Here is a 20,670-nt window from a genome sequence, read left to right on the forward strand (position 1 = left end):
TAAATGATAACGTTGAGATATTGCAAGCATTTTTTCTTACCAAATATGAACAATAGTTGAAAAACCCATAACCCTTGATTTTTGATTCCAAAACTGGTTCATAAATTTCATGTGTAAATATGATGAGGCTTTTTAACATCTTATTGGTTTCACAATCATAATGGCGCGAAAATATGTCTTATAGCACGACGCCCAGAGGTTTGTCAAATACCGTTAACATTTAGAAGGTGAAAATAAACGAAGTCCATGAAGAAATTGGACTATTAACCCGCTTCTGCTTGTCTTGGACAACTGGATCTACACATGGATCTGGTGAGTAAATCGTCGAGATTTACACGGAAGAGTTTGAAAGCGTAGAAAAGTCTGGACGCATACAAATACTTTGTTGCTGGATCTGTTCTCAACGGGGACACGGCTCGTGAACGCGGAAGCGTGTTCGGCGACACGTCAACCTTTGCTGAAATCCATCGATCTTTTCAGCTAGTATTCAATACAAATATCAATATTTAAATAAACTCGCATTCATTAACTATGAATGGAAAAAAACAAAGAGGACAAGCAAGTCGGCAAGGGTCTGTCGGGGAGAGGTTTACTGTGTGGCTGCAACACGCTTCCATGTATGTTGGAGATGACTCCCTGTCGGGTTTTTTTTTTTTTAACACGCATTGTTCTCAAATGACCCAACTTGGCATTATAAATACTTCTTGGTAATTTGAGATTGAGAAGAATAATTCCTACCTGAAATGAAGCGATCGCTACACAGTCGTGTGTATCTGGTTGGGCACCATCCATCACGTTTAATTGCCAAAATCCATCAATATTTTTTCGTCTTTACAGATGGTTTTCTATAGAATGACCTCTTTGAATATCTGTCTCGTCTGTTGTGACAACCAACAGCACAACAAGTCTCGGGTATTGTAAATATTCTCCTCCGGTTCAATGTCTCCCACGCTGCTCTTTTTGACCTGCAATATGGCGCCGTGAAAATGGTGACGTCACCTGCACGAGCTCTATAAGCATTAGAAATTAGATTTTTGTGGAGGGGTGGGGGTGGGAATCTGAGATTACGGCAACTAAAGTGAACTCCATTTCTCTACAAGCAGCAGCTGATCTGGTGAAGAATGCAGTTGCTATATTGTTTTTCCGTCACACTCATTACAAAGGATCAACAGTTAGCCCCCACCAACACCCCCCCCCCCCCGCCCTCTCTCTTTCTCGCTCAACTGGGCTCTACTAAAACGCTCCCTGGTGGATGATTGGAGTGTGAGTGCCGGCTGAGTGTTATCAAAGCGGCGTATTAAAAGGAGCTCTTTGAAGCTTATAAAGCACCGGCAGGTCCCGAACAGCCGCCAGTCTCCCATTGGTCAGGTGTATCTGTGTTTTTTTTGTTTTTTTTTTTTAAACATACTATCAAACAACCCCCCCACCCTCCACCCCCCACCCCATCGCCAAGATCGATCGACTGCGCTGACATTCTGGAGCATCAAAGCTTTTCGGCGGGCTAATCTGACTCCTTCTACGAGGGCCAAGGGGTTGTTTTTGTGCTTTTATTTTTCCCTATGAAAAATACCCTATGAAGTGGAGCTTGGACATTGCATTTCGCAAGCCATAAATAATGTAATAGCCTACAGAGAATGGCACGCTGTACAGCGGGCACTGCGCCGGAGTGACACTACAGAGGACTCGCTGCCACTCAAAGCTCGCGGCGCCGTCTCCGGGGACCTCCGGCGTGCTCACCAAAAGGTGTGAAAATCTGATTTCCCCCAAAAAGGGATTGGTAATTCTCTTGGAGGGTGGAAACCTCAATCAATAAATCATTGCTAAGTAGATTGTAAAGAGGGGATGTGGGGGAAAATCCCCCTCTTGGTATCGCTGCATTAAGATTCTCCCGAGGAAAATGGTAGCGTGAGACAATCTCAATAAAGACGAAGTAAATCATACCGTTGGTATTCAAGTGGATGTTGGCAACAGCGAAGAAGCTTCTCAAAAGAAGGGGCAAGGCTGCGGAATGGATTCGTGCACCCTTTCGAGTCCTGGCGCCCGCACGAACGGTGGCCGGAATTCTAAAAAAATGCACAGAAAAAGTTATGACGTAAAGCTGAGCAATTGATCATTTTACTGATTCGTTTAAGTTTGTGACAATGTTTTTTTTTTTCTAGTGGAGTCATTTTTGTCAATTAAGGAATTTCATCACCATATAAATAAAATTTAAAAAAAAAACAGATAATAGTTACAAATTTAAATCACACCAGGTCGTTTTCTCATATTTTCAAACTCATTTTACATTACCCTTAAAAAGCCAAACATTCAGTTTGGCCATTGAAGGACTTCACAGAGCGACAAACGTCCTAAAAAATGATGTTAAAATAGGTCCCCACCACTAATATATACAACGTTTAAACGCAGATAATACAAATTTTCCACATGTTGTACAGTAGGTTGTACTTTTCCAGTACGTTAGCAAGCTACATACATAAGCTACACATAATAAACACTTACTCATTTTGTTTGATTTCAATCACTCTTCCAGATGATACCTACAATATTTAAAACTGTATTAAATAACAGCACACGAATATCTATCTGTTAACTGAGGTATTAAATTGCGTTTTTTTAAAAAAAAAAAACAAAAAAAAAAACGAAAGCTACTGTTTGCGGTTTTCAATCGACGGCCTTGATTGATTGATGACTGTTTTCACTGTTTAACATTTCTTTTCCGGCTGAACTACTTCATTTCAGCGAAAATAAACTCAAACGATGTAAAAAAAAAAAAAAAAAAAACGTTTTTTACAAAGACAAAAACATCCCGTTCCTCACCTGTATTGATAGTTTCTCGTCATTAATCGTCACGATTGATATGGCCGGTTTCCCGCTGCAAAGCTCCAACCCAAAAGAACTTCGATACCCACAATCCCCCGCGAGAGTGTTTCTATCATGTGATCACTCGAGTTGGAGGCAGGGGTGTAGTCTGTGGCCAACAAGCATCAATCTTGCTATGTGGTGAATATATATTTTGTGTCATGTTGGGACCATAACCGTGATTTTAGGGACCTCTAAGTGGGTTTCAAACGCGGATGAGGTGTACTGCGGGACGGGTTGCGGCGAAACGATGGCGGAAGTGCTGGAAGAGGTAAGACTAGCATGCTAACGTTGTCCTGCTAATTGTGATGCTACTGTCATTTGTATGCTATCAAATTATTCGTCAAACGTATTTCTTGTATTTTCTCCTGTATATATGTGTACATGGATCCACTCTAATGTCACGTACTACACGGTATCCCTAAAGTCAGGACAAAGCCATAAATGCAAAATGTCAACATTATTCACCTGTAATGAGAACGAATAATCACTAAAACAGTCCTCCATGGAAGCAGGCTGTATTATCCTTTTGTATCTTATCAAAATAAACAATTCCCAAGTGTATACTTTCACTATGGAAAAAAAACAATTTGAAATAAAGCCCTGGGTAGAATACAGGGATTGAAATTAAAAACATTTTTCATTCAATCAATGAAAATAATAATATACAAATTAATGCATTGCTTGACAATCGGTAGTTTTTTTTAATTACCCCAAAATATGATACTAAAACAGTTAAATATCATTTCAAAGACATTTTCTACAGTACCCTTAAAAATAAAAAAAAAATTGAGATGGCGCATTTGGTTGTCATTTTCCGGGTGTATGAAAGTGCATAAAAAATATGCAAAGCTTGAATCAAGGGAAATAGACATTACTCGCTTCTTATGTTCTGAAAATGTTAAAAAAATGAAAAAGGCAATTCTGCTATAAGGCTAACATTCTGCACTTCTGCTTGATTGCTATCTGCATTTTGGTGCCTTGTACTTGTGACATGTTATGAGATTATTGTTGAATATAATCTAATATGTGTGTTCCAAAACAGAGCAGAAAATCAAGTGAGGAATTTACAGATGAATCTGAGGTGAGATCAATATATATGACCACTGCTCCCTCTGTTATGAATGAGTAGTTTTTGTCCATCGCACTGTTATTTCTTGTACTGTCAACAGCAAAGTCGAGTTTGTGCACAGATCAGTCAAGCGCCGGTGATGCTTCAAGTCCAATAAAACTCCACAATGCACATCCAGTCTCGATTGGGTCTTTGTCAGCGTTGTCAAAACGCGTCTTCACGCAGCGCAAATGTTTTTACCAAATTTGTCAATATTATGAGTGACTTTCAGCGCTTTGCTCTTTCCCTGAGAGTCACGGGAAGACTAAATAAATTATAGGTTCACGCATCAAGCTGGCAGGAAGGGCTGGATCCGGAAGATAAACAAAATAGTTTTACTTTTTTTTTTAACGGTATTTGCGATAATTTGAGTGCAAAGAGCAAAATCAAATGTAAAAAGGCAGCCAGTTAGCCTCACAATCAAGCTAGCCACATTTTGGATATACGACTAAATTGACTAACATTACCTAATCTGTAAAATAAAATGTTAATAAGGATAAATTGTGAGTTTGGGCATAAGGTGATTATATCACCACTTCTCTTCGCTAGCTCGCTAATTTAAGACATTTAATTCAGTTGTTAATAAAGATTGGAAATATTAAAATGGGCTGTTATGCATCTTCAAAACAACTGTCATTGAAAACAATAATACAAGGCAAAAAAATAATTTTGCAATTTTGTTCCAAATAATTCTAAAATTATTCATTTGTGGCAGCGAAACCTTAATCCATCCAACAGATTATTTACTTGGCTCTGTACTTGTTGCTGTTTTGTATAGCAACTGTGTTTTAAGCACAAAATAAAAAGAACGACTGTTTACGAGTATTTGGAAATGTAAACTCGTGATATTAATGAGCGAGCTTGCACGTGTCCCGGGGTCCTCTTATTTGGAAAATGCGCAGGAGAGCAGCACAAGAGCACATTTCCATCATCTTGCGTGAAATGTGCCGCTGTCATTTTCATTTTCTCACGAGGAAACTTCATCCCCAGCTAAAATCCACACAATTGGTCTTTTCACAAAACAAACTTAAAGTCTTCTGCCAGAACGTAGCAACCCTCGCAGAGCCGGCGGGTCACGGGCTGAATATTACTCACAATTGGTGGCGCGCTTCAACTCAAAACACTTTGTGCGCCGGTTTGTCCCGTTAAGTCGACGGGGGGGGGGCTGACGTGGACCGTGGAAAAAGTGTTATTTTCAAAAACAATCCTATCCCACTCAACAATGCCATATCTAGGCTATTTCCCGTGTATTATGGCGGTGAGCGCTTTGATGCGAGGGCATTTGTCACGGGCTCCGCAGCCGTATCAAACAAGAAAAAAGCCAAACTGTTTCCCCCTTGTAGGAAAAACTCCGTACCCACTTTCAAACTTTTTGCCATCTACAGTATTGCTGCGTGAGCTTGCTATGTGATCCAATTAGCCAAATTACTTGGCGTGGAGATGCCCACAAGATGGAGCCAAAACAAAGTTAACATTAGACACGGCTGTGGCCTGAGCACAAAAACAAATAGTTTGCGTCGAATGACATTTTTTTTTTTTGTAATCAACTACAATTGATGAGATTGAGATTTTTTTTTTTCCTTTTAGCACATACCTACGGCGCCCCTAAAGGGACATTGAAAAGAAACAACTAACTGGTTTCTCATTGTAATGAGTAACTTTCTCATTGTAATGAGTAAGTTACTCATGAGTAACTTACTCATTACAATGAGAGTGTTGAAAAACGGCTACCTATGGGTCATAGTTTATTTACCTGCTAGCGGTAGCTTACTGCGTTCAGGTAGTCGTATCTTATTTACCTGCTAGCGGTAGCTTCCTGTGTTCAGCTAGTCGTAGCTTATTTACCTGCCAGAGCTAGCTTCCTGAATAAGGAATAAGAGTCTTTTATACATGCACACATGCAATGGGCTAGTTACTCATCACAATGAGAAACCTATTACAATGAGAGAGTTTCTCATTACAATGAGAAACCAATGTCCCTTTAAGAGCTCCGTACATATCAGTAGAATCTCTCAATCATTGCCGCCAGTTCCATGGTGCCGCTGCTATGAAAATGTAGGTTTTATTTTTATTTTATTTTACCTATACAGCGCCACGGTGGCTCAGCTGGAAACCGTTGGCCTCGCAGTTCAGAGGACCCGGGTTCGATCCCGGACCCGCCTGTGCGGAGTTTGCACGTTCTCCCTGTGCCTGCGTGGGTTTTCTCTGGGCACTTCAGCTTCCTCCCACTTCCCAAAAACATGCAGCATTAATTGGACACTCTAAATTGCTCGTAGGTGTGCCCTGCGATTGGCGTGCGCCCAGTTCAGCGTCGTGAGGATGAGCGGCTAAGAAAATGGATAAAACCTAGACGGCCTAGCTGCTGTTCCCATCCACAAGCAAATAATTTAGTACTCTTGAACCTGTGCCAGCTGAAAAAAAAGACTGCCGCCTTGTTGCCCAGATATTTCGAGCTTCGTAGTCCGTTGACGGCAGCAGACGAGGGAAAGTCCTTTTGTCAATTGGCCAGTTCGAAGACGAGATTTCAAAACGGTATTCATCAACTTTAAGTGTGAAACGTCAACGTGGCGTAGTATCGTCGACTAATCAATTCAACCCCTTACGAAGACGGGAGTTTTTCAGCAAATAGCAGATGAGAGCTGTAGCTTGTCCATGATGGATTTCTTTTTTTTAATGTTCAGAACATTGCTGGCAACTTTTAATGGTTTTCAGGAATGTTTACCCTAACCGATAATCTCAGCGGTCTACTTTGATACCCAGGAGGAGGACAGCGAGGAGGAGCCCAAGCTGAAATACGAACGGCTGTCCAACAGCGTGACAGAAATCCTCCAGGGCGACGCGGCCAGCTGTATGACCGTCCATGACAAGGTAGAGAAGGGACCAGAACACACACACACGACGTGCTTTGGCTCGCACGTTGTTGCCGTGTCCTCCTCAAAAGTCGGTCCGGTGGGGCCGTTGCCCCCCCCCCCCTCCCCCCAATTCCTGCACGGTTGGGCTTTCCGCCCTGCGACACGCGCCGGACGCCATCGTCGTTTCCCCTTTTTTTTCCCGCTCATGACAAGTTGCCAAGGCTCACCTGCCATGAGGGTATTTTTTTATTTTTTTTTTTATTTTTAGAAGCAAGCTGACGAATCATCATGACAGCAAACAAACAAATCAGACCCTGATTACCTGCACGAGGGAGGGTTATTTTGTTACTTTTTGACCATTTTATTTTTTATACTGTTCATTTATATATTCCATTTAAATGTATTTGATTAAAAATATTTTTTTATGTTCCCGTACATTTGTATAATTGTTTCTGTTATTAAATTTTTTGTTGTCCTTCTTGATAGCTTTGCTTTTGTTGTTTATTTCAAATATCTTTACATTAATTATGTTGTCATATTAGGGGGCTCGATCCCGGCCCCACCTGTGTGGAGTTTGCGTGTTCTCCCCGTGCCTGCGTGGGTTTTCTCCGGGTGTGCACTCCGGTTTCCTCCCACATCCCATAAACATGCAACATGAATCGGACAGTCCAAATTGCCCGTAGGTGTGATTGTGAGTGCGGCTATTGTTTGTCTCCGTGTGCCCTGCGATTGGCTGGCGACCAGTTCAGGGTGTACCCCGCCCCTCTTGCCCGTTGACAGCTGGGGTAGGCTCCATCACTCCCTGTGACCCTTGTGAGGATGAGCGGAAAAGAAAATGGGTGGATGTTATCATATTGATATTATATTTTTTTTTATCCGCTTATTTTCTTTTGTTTTTAAATTTCTTACAATTTTTGTATTTTGTACATTTTATTTTTATTTTTTAATTATTATTCCTTACATATATATATTTTTTTTCCACATTTCTTTACTTTGACAACTTGAGTCCCCAACTTTTTTTTCACTAATTCACAGAGTCAAAAGAGTCCCATTGTACATTTTTTTTTTTTTTTAAGGCCAGTGCGGTCACACTCGCCTGCGTCTCCCCCCGCGCCCCCCCCCCTCCCCCAAAATTCCCCCTCATACTGCTTACCACCATGAACGTGCGCATGCGGCCTCATATTTTAAGCGTCTGAATGGGGATTTCCGTTTGAACAATCCCCCATCCTGATAAATCCCTTATAAAAGTCGCTGCACCACGCATCCTCGCAACCCTTTTATTTATTTTTTCTTTTTTTATTTTTTATTTTGTATTTCCTGCTTATTTTATTTGGGAAGATTGCAGCGGGCGCCGTGTGACACGCTCAGCTGTGCCTGTAAATATAAGCATTTCATTATAGGCTGCACTCAAGCATGGTGCTGGGCCACATGCCGCCGGAGAGGGGGCGGGGTGGGGGTACGCAGGGGCGGGTGGGGGATTAGGCTGGGCTGCAAGAACACACACTTAAAGCCACACTTTCTCTTCTTTTTTTAATTTTTTTTTAGACTTTTTTTTTTTCTTCGTGGACACCCACGCCCCGCCAAAGCAAAAACCACCCCAGAAAAAAAAAAAAAGAGCCTTGAAATAAAATAATAGCCCTGTGCTTAGTTTAGTTTAGCGGCGAGAGGGTGAAGACAAGTCACATGTACGGTGCATTTATTATGCTGAAGCATTTTAATTTAAGAAGAAGAAATGCCATTTCACACTGCCTGACTTAATAAAGACCAGTGGCAATTTCACACTTTTGCTCCCAAGCACTCCCAATCTGCACCCTTTCTCTCTCTCTCTTTTTTTTTTTTAATCCCTTTCACCTACACACACACACACAGTTTTCATTTTATAAGTCAAAAATCTTACATTTCTATGGCTGAATTCATGCTACTTTATTATTGCTTTTATTTGTTTGTTACAGTTTCTTGCCCTGGGGACACATTTTGGAAAAGTCTTCCTGTTGGACATTCAAGGAAACGTCACCCAGAAGTTTGAAATTGTAAGTATGAGTACAGTTTTGCTGAATAAATGATATAGATTTTGATTATTTTTTTTGTTTACCTTTCTGTAAATAAATGACTAAGTTTAGCCTGTGTTGTTAGTGGAAGTTTCTTTTTGATTTTTTTGCCACATGGCTCACTTGACCTTCATCTTTCCAAGATGAAATCATATGTTAGCCATCTTTATGGGTAACGTTTTAAGATCAGTTTGAAGTAATAGCAGTGCGGGTCATCGTTTGGGGTATATTTCCAGTTTGTACGATTAATTTTGGTAATTGTATTTAAAAAAATAGGTGGGAGTGTCATCAATTTCTCGTTTTTCCTCATTTCTAATCACTGTAGATACCTAAATTGTAATTGAATAGTACATAAAAGTAATAAGTCTGGTTTAATCTTTTTTTTTTATTGTAAATAAAACACGTGACTTATATATGTAGTACATTAGCTAGCTTGCTAGCTAATTCTCAATGAATCAAGTATAGACCATGCTAAGTTCTAACTAAATGCTTCATATTGCTGAATTTTAAAGAATTTTAGGATTTTACCACGCTCCGTTTAAATGTCAGTCACATTTGTATTTTTTAACATAAAAAAAAAAAAGTATATATACACCCCAGTATGCACAATTGAAAAATATCCCTGCTTTTTCTGTCCCCGTAGAGTTCGGTGAAGATCAACCAGATCAGCTTGGATGAGAGCGGCGAGCACGTTGGCATCTGCTCTGAGGATGGCAAGGTGTGAGATCGCCCATCGTAATGAGCGGAGAAGGAGCACATCGCCATTTTCCATCGGCATCCCTTATCTGCGGCGAAACTTAACGCAAATAACACCCGATTGAAATATACAGCAGGTTTAACGCCGCCGGTGTTAACCTGCTGTTTAATCTCTGAAAATGATCTTCTATGGATGGTTATCATCATTAGCGGCATCCTCCAAGGGCTTGCCAGTCAAGATGCTCTCACACTTGATTTAAGGGGGCTCTTATAATCCCTACAAATCTAACTTAATCCTTAATTGCCGACGAAATATAAATACCATCAGGATATGGTGTTATTTACCCCCCCCAGTTGGGTATGATGCACTAATGGCAACTCAGCGGCCCTCTTACAGCACACGAGAGGTGGCCGCAGAGTCAGAGATTAGCAAACTTCCAAAGCCTGAAGGGTTTTTTCCCTCCCCCATGGAATCAAGATGTCCACTAATTGGTGACCCCGTGGAACAAATCTGTCGTTTTTTTTTCCCCCCCTCAAAAGTCTGGGATTTTTGCAGAGAGGGCAATTAAAGCAAAAGTGTTGTTATTCACCTTTCCCCCCGCTCTTTCTCCAGGTGCAAGTGTTTGGCCTCTACACCAGAGAAGGCTTCCACGAGAATTTTGATTGCCCTGTAAAAGTGAGTAACAGATGCGCTCGCAGACAAAAGTTGTAAGCCCCTTCTCTTTCACTTTGCAGCCAAATTTCCCTTTTATCCAAATGCTATCTGGTCTCTGTAACGCCGCTCATGCTAACTCCCAAGATGGCGAAATCGCCGGGTCCATTCTGCGTTGGTTCCGGTCACAGGAAAACCACAGAGGATAAAAGATAGTGTTGACGGGCCATGTGAAAGGGGTGTCAGACAGGTGCTAAGACTTCCTAGATTTGTTCCCTCCGAAGCCGAGAAATTGCTGGGTTGCTATCACCAACGCAAGGTAATACTGCACATCAGGGGTGCCCGGACTACTTTACCCCAAGATCTACTTTTCAAGCAGCCAGCCTCTCGTGAGCTACCGACGACAGGGGGTGATGATGCTCCTAAACCGTTTTAAGGTTAATGTTATGTTGCCTCCTATATTTTAAATACTGAATTAGCTTTTTGTGCATTGTATTGTCTGTGCCAAGGTGGAATTTTAAAATGACACACCATCTCATCCTGCACTTTCTACTTTGGCTTCAGACCAGACCTTTCCCACTCAGAAAAGAGGAAATCTCATCCAGTTCAACCACTTTTTCTTCGATTATTCGCATACTACGACAGTCATTGCATCTTAGAACAGCACCATTTCTTTTTTAACTTTCTCCATTGATATCGAAAGTAAACATAAGCAGCATGTCTAGCTCGTCTTTGCTCTACGTTGCCCAGACTGTGTTGCTAACTAAAGCAGCGGTGGTGGACGCTGTCATTGTAAAACACACTGATGGACTGCATAAGTACTGTAACATTTGTAATTATGAGTGTATGTCTTTTCCGTGTGGTGCCTAAAAGAAACCAGTGGCTTCTTCTTTTCATTTTTTTCTAGTACACATGTGAATTGTGCCATTGGATGTAACAACTGGTCGTCCCTCACTCATTGAATCACACCCGTGGCATTCACCAGGCCAGGACCTGTCTTCTAAATCCATGAGCAGTTAAAGGCACTGATACTACAGTAGAATGTTTGATCATGCAAAATTAGTTTTGAAAGGGAACAGTAGATATCTGGAACAGGTGTGCAGTTTTTAGCCGTTTGACACCCCTTTCACGCTGCCTGTCAAAGCCGCCATCACTCATCGAACTGTCTGATTGCGGGATTCCGTCCGTGGCGGCTGTGCGGAAAAATCGCACACATAACGCCTTCACTAGGTTCTGCGCGAATTGCTGAATGGAATGGAAATCATTATTTCAAGAATCTTCAAAATTGACTATCAACTTCATATCGTCTTCTATTTTCACTCTCTTTGTGTGCGTGTGTGTCATGTGCAAGCATCCCAATACTTTTTATTCATAGGATGTATTTCCCTAACTGGAATATTGCAAAACATCAATCCCATTCCACTTTCCCAAATCCTAATAGTGTCATCTGTCCTGCTAGGTGGTGGCATTACACCCCCAATTCTCCAGATCCAACTACAAGCAGTTTGTCACTGGTGGGAACAAGGTAGGTTTGAATAGGATTTTTAACACATTATTCACCCTTTCACTCCCCCCCGCTGTATTCCCAAATCTATCATTTATGGTCATTGCTTGCTCGAGGTTAAAAAACAAGTCTTTCTTTGTCTGCCCACCGTGAACCAAAAAGTCTTTCTTCCTCTTTAAAGAGCGGCCCATTTTCACAAAGTGCTGGCCAGCAATACAAGACATTGCCGCTCAAGAGGACGGATCATTATTGAGATGTGACACAAGTACCCTGACTTACGAGTGCCCCAATTTATGAATTTTGAAGTTTTAAAATCTTTGCCGGTCAGCGTACCGAATGTCGCGGCCGTTGAGTATACATTTGATAATGCCGTTGAGTATTTTTAGATCAAGCACACTGACATTTATACAACAAGGAACATTTCTTTCGCCGTCATTGTTAGGACGGCGCTTTGCCATTTCCTTTGAATTGCCGCCATTTCCTCTGGCTGAAGGCCTCGGCGAGGCGCCTTCCCTGGAAATCAATGCGCCTCGACGGGGGACCGCTGCCGTATGAAGGAAAAATTCAATGTTCGCCTCCGCCGTTCTTTTGTCGCGTTGTGTCTTTGTGGGGCGGAGATTTTATTACCGGCCAGTTCCCGGACGCCTGGCTGATATTTTGTAGCTTGTGGATTGCCGTATGTGGATAAAAAATACACGTTAGTTAGTATAAGTTACAGCGTGGGGTGTCGGAAGCCGGTAAAAATGAGAAATGATAGATTACTGACTGCTAATACAATACAATACAAGGGCTGTGGCCGACTGATGACTTTCAGGTGCCATTTCTCATGACAACTGCTAAAATAATTATAACATCCCAACAATTGCTACGTTAAAATAAGGGAAACGGCAACCTGAAAAAAGGCCGTTTATTAGCTTTAATCTCTCAATCACTATATCTCGTCCAAGTAAATATATTCGCATTTTTAATGTGTTTAAAATAAACTCACATTTAGGTGTTTCTATTTGAAGGCACTGAAAGTTATGATGGGAAGGGGGGGGTTACAAAAATAAAAATGAACAAAATGACATTTTAATTGAACATCAGTAAAATGATTTTTTGATTTTTAAAAATGTTACAAAATGAGAAAACTAAGTTAAAATCCACTTTTACTTGACCATGTTCGCCCTTAAAGTGTTTGTTGTTCACGAGGCTTTTGATCAAATATTCATAAAGCAGACATGTCCGTTGCCGCAGATAGCAAGGACTCTCTGCCAATCTACCGTTCATACACTGCCCTCTATTGATTGCACGGCGGCACTGATGTTTTCCTTTCACGTTTTTTTTTTTTTCTTGAAGCTTCTCTTGTACGAGCGCAACTGGATGAATCGCTGGAAGATGTCCCTCCTGCACGAGGGCGAGGGCACCATCACAAACGTCCAGTGGAAAGCCAACCTCATTGCTTGGGCCAACAATGTGGTACGCGCCCCTCCTGGAGTACAACTTTGATGATTACGGCACGTCTGATTGGGACTCAATGGGATTTGTTTCCGGCAGGGTGTCAAAATCTACGACATTAGCACAAAGCAACGTATCACAAATGTATTGCGGGACAATGTCAGCCTGAGGCCCGACATGTACCCATGCAGCCTGTGTTGGAAAGACAATACTACCCTGATCGTGGGCTGGGGGACCTCCATCAAGGTTTGTCTTGATGTCATGTCATCTTTATTAGATGAATTCTTGGTCATTTGACATCTTTCTCCCTAGATTTGTGTGGTGAAAGAGCGAAACCCCACGGAAATGAGAGACCTGCCCAGTCGTTACGTGGAAATAGGTATGAAAAGCGTGCAATATGAAAGGGATTCTTTTCGTTTTTATAAAATGCAACCTTAAAAGACTTGTCAGCTTGGCTGACTAGTAGCGATCGCTTGAAGGGTTCGACGATCTTTGGCTGGGCCAGGTTGGCACAGGACGGTTCTGGCACGATGAGCCCATCCATCCATTATCTACCGCTTTTCCAGGTCGGGTCGCGGGGGAAGTAGCTTCGGCAGGGATACCCAGACTTCCCTTTCCCCAGCCACTTCTTCTAGCTCCTCCGGAGGGATCCCGAGGTGTTCCCAAGCCAGCCGAGAGACATGGTCTCTCCAGCGTGCCCTGGTTCGTCCTCGGGGTCCCCTTCCCGGTGGGACATGCCCTGAACACCTCACCAGGGAGACGTCCAAGGAGGCATCCGAATCAGATGCCCCAGCCACCTCATCTGGCTCCTCTCAATGCGGAGGAGTAGCGGCTCGACACTGAGCCCCTCCCGGATGACCGAGCTTCTCACACTATCTCTAAGGGAGAACCCGGACACCCTGCGGAGGAAACTCATTTCGGCCGCCCGGATCTTGTTCTTTCAAACGAGCCACCTCAACCGCGCTTACTTCCTCACGGCATCTGTAAATACCATCAAGACATCGACGAAGACATCTCCACCGACATGATGCTTGACGAACCGAGCTACGTAGGCTCCGTCGAATGGCGGTTGAAGACACAGTGGCCGGCTTCAAACCGGTAGTCATCCTTGGTGGCTACCCTACTCCTGAGGTGGACAAAACCAAAATAGATCTTCCGCGCGTCACACGATCCAAACTATCGCAAATCCGTTCCAGACGAAGACGCGTGCTCAATGACTATATGGCTCGTGTCGGCTAAACTGTCGTCAGCCTCTGCCCAAAATGCGGAGAGGGCCCTCACGACACGCAGCACATCTTTAACTGCGCAGCGCCTCCCACTACGCTGACCGTAATGAGCCTGCGGAAACGCCCGAAGGAAGTGGCTGCCTTCCTGGAACTAGAAGTCGACTGAGCAATGCGACTGCCTGGCTACAACAACAACAACTTGTTAGCTTTTATTTTTATTGCTTTTTTTAAATGAAATTCTATTTGTGCTTTGCAGTTTCAGCCTTCGAGACAGAGTTCTTCATCAGTGGACTGGCACCGCTAGCAGATCAGCTGGTCACCTTGTTCTTTGTGAAGGAGAACCCTGAGAACATGGTAGAGAAACCAGGTGACATGGCAATGAAAAGAACATTTGATAGTTCTGACATTTATTTGGGGACAGGATGAGGAGTTCCTGGCCCGGCCTCGTCTGGACATCATCCAGCCTCTCCCCGAGACCTGCGAAGAGATCTCCTCGGACGCGCTGACCGTGCGGAACTACCAGGAGAACGAGTGTCGCGACTACCGTCTCGGTGACGCTGCAATCGCAACATATCTCGCTTTTTTTTTTGGTCATGTTTTCGATGAGCTCTTAATCACACCTGTCGGCGCGAACAGAGCATTCTGAGGGCGAGTCGCTGTTCTACATCATCAGCCCGAAAGACATCGTGGTGGCCAAGGAGCGGGACCAGGACGACCACATCGACTGGCTGCTGGAGAAGAAGAAGTACGAGGAGGCCCTGATGGCCGCCGAGATCAGCTTCAAAACCATCAAGAGACACGACGTCCAGAAGATCGGCATGGCCTACATCAACCACCTGGTGGAGAAGGGTGACTACGACAGCGCCGCTAGGTTGCTTTATTATAATACTATGCCTTTAATACCTGGACAAACCGTTAGGTACACCTGAACACTCAAATAAGATCAAATCGGCCTTCGTTTGGCATTTTGAATCTAACTTTATTGACGCACAACAACGGAAGGAAGGCATGACGAGGGCTGGTGTACAAGATTACATTTTTCAGATGTACCTAATGGAGTGTCTTTTCACCATTGCGTACCATAGCAATATTTTATCTTTATATTAAGTGCTTGGACTATTTTTTTCCTTTTCAGTTTTCCTATTTTTCACTTTTTTTTTTGTCAGGAATTTGACAATTGAGAGTCTCACCTTAAAAATTGAAGAAGTTGTCATTGTCATGTAATTTCTGTAATATTTGTTAAGCATTCATTGCGTGCGTCGTGTATATTTGCATATTATATGAAGACTTGTCGTGCAGGAAGTGTCAAAAGATTCTCGGGAAAAATATGGAACTGTGGGAAAACGAGGTGTACCGGTTCAAGACCATCGGACAGCTAAAGGTAGGGCTCAATCAGATGAATGTATTGTTGCTGTCATTAAATTATTTTCAAAATGAACTTTTTTCTTTTTAACTTATCAATTGTAGGCCATCAGTCAGTATTTACCCAGGGGGGACCTGCGTCTTCGCCCCGCCATCTACGAAATGATCCTGCACGAGTTTCTCCAAACCGACTACGAGGTCATTTGGGTTCAGTCAGTAAATGTTTTGTCATTTAATCAGATTAAGACCTCAAAACTGAATTTTCTCCCCCTCGATCAGGGTTTCGCCACGCTGATCCGAGAGTGGCCGGGAGAGCTGTACAACAACATGGCCATTGTGCAGGCCGTCACCGACCACCTGACCAAGAACCCCATGAACGGCACCCTGCTGACCACGCTGGCTGAGCTGTGAGTCGGCGTCTTCTAGAAATGCGAAGCCAGAAGTTTACATACAGTTTGGATATCAAATTCTCAAAGAATTTCTCTCCCCGTTAATTAAATACCATTGGTGATCCTGACTGACCCGAAACATGAGAGGTTTACCGTAATTTCCCGAGTATAAAGCGTCCTGGAGTATAACGCGCACGCCCAAAGTTGACCCCCCAAAAAAATCAGGAAACCCCTTCTACCAATGTACAACGCGCACCACCAATTTTCTGCCACCCATATGCTCAAAATATTGGGAATTTTCTTGTTTTGGTTTAAGTTCAAACAAACTCACGGGCAATCGTTTCTGAAATTTGGTGCGGTAGCAACAAACATGCTAACGATCATAAAATGCAAACTCCCCGAGGAGGTCATAGAGTTAAAATTGGGGGCGCACAATACAGTGATAAATTTAAATGTGTAACATAAGACATCGAATATCATATTGAAATGTACACAGTATGTATACCTCACTCTATGTACCTGTATACAACTATACAATTTGATTTGTATTTTTTATTTTTAATCCATACCTAAATATAATGCGCTCGATTAACTTTTTGAAAATAGTTTTGGAAAAATTTGCGCATTATTTTCAAAAAATTACGGTCATCTGATGTGACTTCAGACAGGGAGGCAAAAAATGAAATGTTTGTAAATTTATGGCTTCAACGGTATGTGTCAAAATGTATGAGAATTAACTACATTCTAAATATGTTGAAATATTGGTGTTATTTTGGTGAAAACAACCAAAACATAGTTCACCTGTTTATGATAGTAGAATAAAATATATTGCTAGATTCTTTTCCTTTTTCTTTGTTTTTCTTTGCTGCATCCCTTCTTTCTTTTTGTTCTATTTTCATTTATTTGCTTTTCTTTTGTTACCTATTTTTTTTCCCCTCCAAAATTATGGGACTCTACAGCAATTCATGGGAATATGATGGAAGGTTTTAAACATTTTGTTTCACATTTACCAGGCAAATTAAATTTAGTTTACCTGCATGTGTATTATTATTATTATTATTATTATTATTATTATTATGAGACCTAGGGATGGAAAATGTGGTAAAAGATCTTGCATAAACAAGGATCCAATTTTAATTCAGAGGAATTAATGCGACTGAAGTGTTATCTTTTTCCTGTTCGCCAAATTATGACGACGAAATATAATATTTATGTATTTATTTGGACAGCTACACATACGACCAACGTTACGACCGAGCGCTGGAGATCTACCTGCGTCTGCGCCACCGGGATGTTTACCAGCTGATCCACAAGCACAACCTCTTCTCCTCCATCGAGGACAAGATCGTGCTCCTCATGGACTTTGACAAAGAGGTTTGGCTCGCATCCTGCGTCGCCACGGCGACCGCCGCATCCATTTTCATCGACGTGTGCGTGTTTGCAGAAAGCTGTGGACATGCTTCTGGACAACGAAGACAAAATATCAGTGAGTCCGACATCATCATTTTTATTTAACGATGATTACAATCCCTAGTTTTTTTTTTTCCTCTCCCTTTTTCCTCAAGATTGACAGGGTGGTGGAGGAGCTGTCGGACAGACCTGAGCTTCTCCACGTGGTGAGTTGATATCCCAGAATGCATTTTTTTTTTTTTTTTTTTTAAAAAAAAAAGGATCAACTCCATAGGAAACAAGGGCAATGAAAATATTACTTCTCCAAATTCATCCAAACACATGGAATGGAATGTTCTGGCGTGTTATTGTTGAAGGTTGAGTCTGCTGTTGTTTTGCTGGTGGTGATCTTCTTTTTACACTTGCCGCAATGTTCAAAATGGAGTCTGACATTGTTTTGTTACTTTTTTTTTTGGACACTTAAAAATGAAGTTAAGCACAAACTGTGACGACGCAGACAGAATTATTGGGACAGCACCAGGAGTTTATTACTGCTTTTCTTCACATTACTTCCTGTGTTCTTTTTCTTCTGCTGCTGACTCCAAATGTCCTTTAACGTTTCTCCTGATTCCACCGTGTGCATCTCTGCCGTCGTCACCGCGCAGTACCTCCACAAACTGTTCAAGCGGGACCACCACAAAGGCCAGAAGTACCACGAGAAGCAGATCGGCCTGTATGCCGAGTTCGACCGGCCCAATCTCCTGCCCTTCCTGAGGGACAGCACCCACTGCCCGCTGGAGAAGGTACCCTAATTTCCGGCCTATCAAGCTGCGACTTTTTTTCCACACGCTTTCAACCCTGCGGTTTATGCGGCGATGCAGCTAATTTGTGCATATTTTCTAACGGGCGCTAGGGGGCACTCAAGGGGAGACCGGTGGAACATATGTGCCGAGGAAGTGACTTTTACCGGTCCGGCTCTGTTAGCGCTGCGCTAGCCTGTTACTGCTGTCTCTCAGTAATTTTTACCAGTATCTTTTTTTTTTTTTTTTTTTACCGCCGCTGGCGTTAGCATTTCCGTGAGTGCGGTGGTGCTAGCATTAGCACGGCGCTCGCGTTAAACTCTGTGTACTGTCTTAGTTTGTAAATATCTACGGCCTTTGTATGTACCAAATGGTATTTCCTCTATAAATTTACTGGGCGAGGCTTATAACCAGGTGCCCACAATTGTTTGCAGGCTCTCGAGGTTTGCCAGCAGAGACACTTTGTGGAAGAGACGGTCTTCCTGCTCAGTGAGAACGAATTAGATAATTCATTTCCGCTGTCCTTGTGGCAATCGTATTAATGCGAGGGCCTCCACAGGCCGGATGGGGAACTGCAGGCGAGCGCTGCAGATGATCATGAAGGAGCTGGAGGACGTGGACAAGGCCATCGAGTTTGCCAAAGAGCAGGATGACGCCGAACTGTGGGAAGACCTCATCACCTACTCCATCGACAAGCCGCGTGAGAAGTCCCACCGTCCTCCTCCCCGCGACGGCCCTGACAAATTTCACCGTTTTCTTGGCTTTTCTTTTTTTCTGCAGCGTTCATCACAGGCCTCCTGAACAACATCGGCACGCACGTGGATCCCATCCTGCTGATCCATCGCATCAAGGAGGGCATGGAGATCCCCGACCTCCGCGATTCCCTGGTCAAGATTCTCCATGACTATAACCTGCAGGTTCGTGCTCATTTTTGCATGTGTCAGTCTTGTTTTGCTTTTCTTTTTTGGCCCCTTATGGATGAGTAAAACTGTCAGATTGGGGGTGTAATATTGCAATTTTTAAAATTTTTATGAAACAAAATAGTATTTAAAAATGTATGAAATGATGTGTTAATATTTTTAGTCTGCCGAAATAGTATGTGATTCCTGAACAATTTTGGGCTAAAATAAAGAAAGACAAAACAATGAAATGCCGTTAAAAAATATATCATTTATTAATACCTATATTTATATCCATCCATCCATTTTCTGACCCGCTTATCCTCACACGGATAGCTGTCATCGGGCAGGAGGCGGAGTCCACCCTGAACTGGTTGCCACCCAATCGCAGCTATAAATACAGATTTTTAAATATTTAAACATCAAAGTTATACAATGTACAGTATATGCAGTGTGTTTTTGATTCCTACACAACTTCTCATGTGGTTAATAGCACTAAAAATCTGAAATATTTGAGATTGTTTTAAATTTGGTATAAAATTTACATTAAAAACTTGTTTCAACATGTTTCTTCCGAATCAACAGATTATGCTACGGGAAGGATGTAAGAAGATTCTGGTGGCAGATTCGCTGTCCCTGCTTCAGAAAATGCATCGCACGCAGAGCAGAGGCATCATGGTGGACGGTTGGTACACCGTTTTGGGCTTTTTTTTTTTTTTTTTTTTTTCCATTAAAACTCACACTAACACTAATGTGGGCTTTATCTTATTTTGCAGAGGAGAACATTTGTGAATCATGTCACGTGACGATATTACCATCAGGTACATCACACGGAAATCTCTCCGAGAACCCAAGTAAAGATTAACAACTGAGATAATGTGGTTGCACAAGTGTACACACCCTCTTATAACTGGGGACAAGTTAGGGTTAAATACAGTTCCGGTGAGCAGTTTAGAAATGATTTATCTTGCTCTTACCCCCCCCCCCTCCCTTTATCACAAACACCCGCCATTTGAAAAGGGGTGTGTAGACTTATCATATCCACTGCATACTTGTGTGTTTCAGACATGGCTAAAGCTTTTAGCGTAGTGGTGTTCCACTGCAGACACATGTTTCACAAGGAATGTTTACCCTCCATGGGAACGGTAAGAAAAACATTCGAACAATTTAACATGAATATTCAAATTTACCTGGCATTCTTTTTTTTTTTTGTTTTCCTTCCCTCGTCAGATTCCTGCTGTGCAGTTTTGCAACATCTGCAGCGCCAAGAGGCGTGGGCCAGGAAGTGGCATCTTGGAGATGAAAAAATAATAATTTCTTTATACTAACGCACGAAAAAAAATAAATGTTATTTAAATCTATGTAAACATACTCAGACTACTGTACCCGTTCTGCTTGGCTGTGATTTTACGGCCTTAAAATAATCAAATAAAATCTGATAAAATA

At 42.4% G+C, this 20,670-nt stretch overlaps 2 protein-coding genes across 3 annotated transcripts in view; one reads left to right on the plus strand and one right to left on the minus strand.

Moving 5' to 3' along the window:
• The window catches only part of pou6f2 (POU class 6 homeobox 2), a 76,087-nt gene extending 73,314 nt beyond the window's left edge, over positions 1 to 2,773 (minus strand). The window contains exons 1-2 of the mRNA XM_061806008.1: positions 2,500 to 2,773; positions 1,942 to 2,063 (exon numbers count right to left, since the gene is read on the minus strand). The gene's annotated coding sequence lies outside the window, so the exon portion shown is untranslated. The remainder of the gene's footprint in view (positions 1 to 1,941; positions 2,064 to 2,499) is intronic.
• Positions 1,437 to 20,670, plus strand: vps41 (VPS41 subunit of HOPS complex). 2 transcript variants are annotated; one of them, XM_061806007.1, is made up of 28 exons: positions 1,437 to 1,743; positions 3,048 to 3,130; positions 3,905 to 3,943; positions 6,731 to 6,838; positions 8,775 to 8,852; positions 9,514 to 9,588; positions 10,180 to 10,242; positions 11,678 to 11,743; positions 13,061 to 13,180; positions 13,259 to 13,405; positions 13,472 to 13,538; positions 14,642 to 14,739; positions 14,807 to 14,936; positions 15,022 to 15,256; positions 15,685 to 15,766; positions 15,853 to 15,945; positions 16,027 to 16,154; positions 17,366 to 17,510; positions 17,581 to 17,622; positions 17,702 to 17,752; positions 18,191 to 18,328; positions 18,760 to 18,814; positions 18,885 to 19,025; positions 19,106 to 19,242; positions 19,810 to 19,909; positions 20,001 to 20,045; positions 20,290 to 20,369; positions 20,455 to 20,670. In XM_061806007.1, the coding sequence occupies exons 2-28, from the start codon at positions 3,110 to 3,112 to the stop codon at positions 20,533 to 20,535; spliced, it is 2,565 nt and encodes an 854-aa protein (XP_061661991.1). In that variant the 5' UTR covers positions 1,437 to 1,743; positions 3,048 to 3,109; the 3' UTR covers positions 20,536 to 20,670. The 2 variants fall into 2 exon arrangements, with proteins under 2 accessions (XP_061661991.1, XP_061661990.1); XM_061806006.1 differs by lacking the exon at positions 1,437 to 1,743 and having other exon boundaries at positions 2,927 to 3,130.

Source organism: Syngnathoides biaculeatus, chromosome 19 (genome assembly GCF_019802595.1).
Source record: "Syngnathoides biaculeatus isolate LvHL_M chromosome 19, ASM1980259v1, whole genome shotgun sequence".
Taxonomy (NCBI): Eukaryota; Metazoa; Chordata; class Actinopteri; order Syngnathiformes; family Syngnathidae; genus Syngnathoides; species Syngnathoides biaculeatus.

What these genes read in the sequence shown, in the direction of transcription:
- vps41 (XM_061806007.1), top strand. Translation starts at nt 3,110, where the DNA reads ATGGCGGAAGTGCTGGAAGAG. An exon ending in ATTTTGATTGCCCTGTAAAA is followed by an intron (nt 10,243 to 11,677) that starts GTGAGTAACAGA and finishes CTGTCCTGCTAG; the next exon opens with GTGGTGGCATTACACCCCCA. An exon ending in CCCACTGCCCGCTGGAGAAG is followed by an intron (nt 18,329 to 18,759) that starts GTACCCTAATTT and finishes AATTGTTTGCAG; the next exon opens with GCTCTCGAGGTTTGCCAGCA.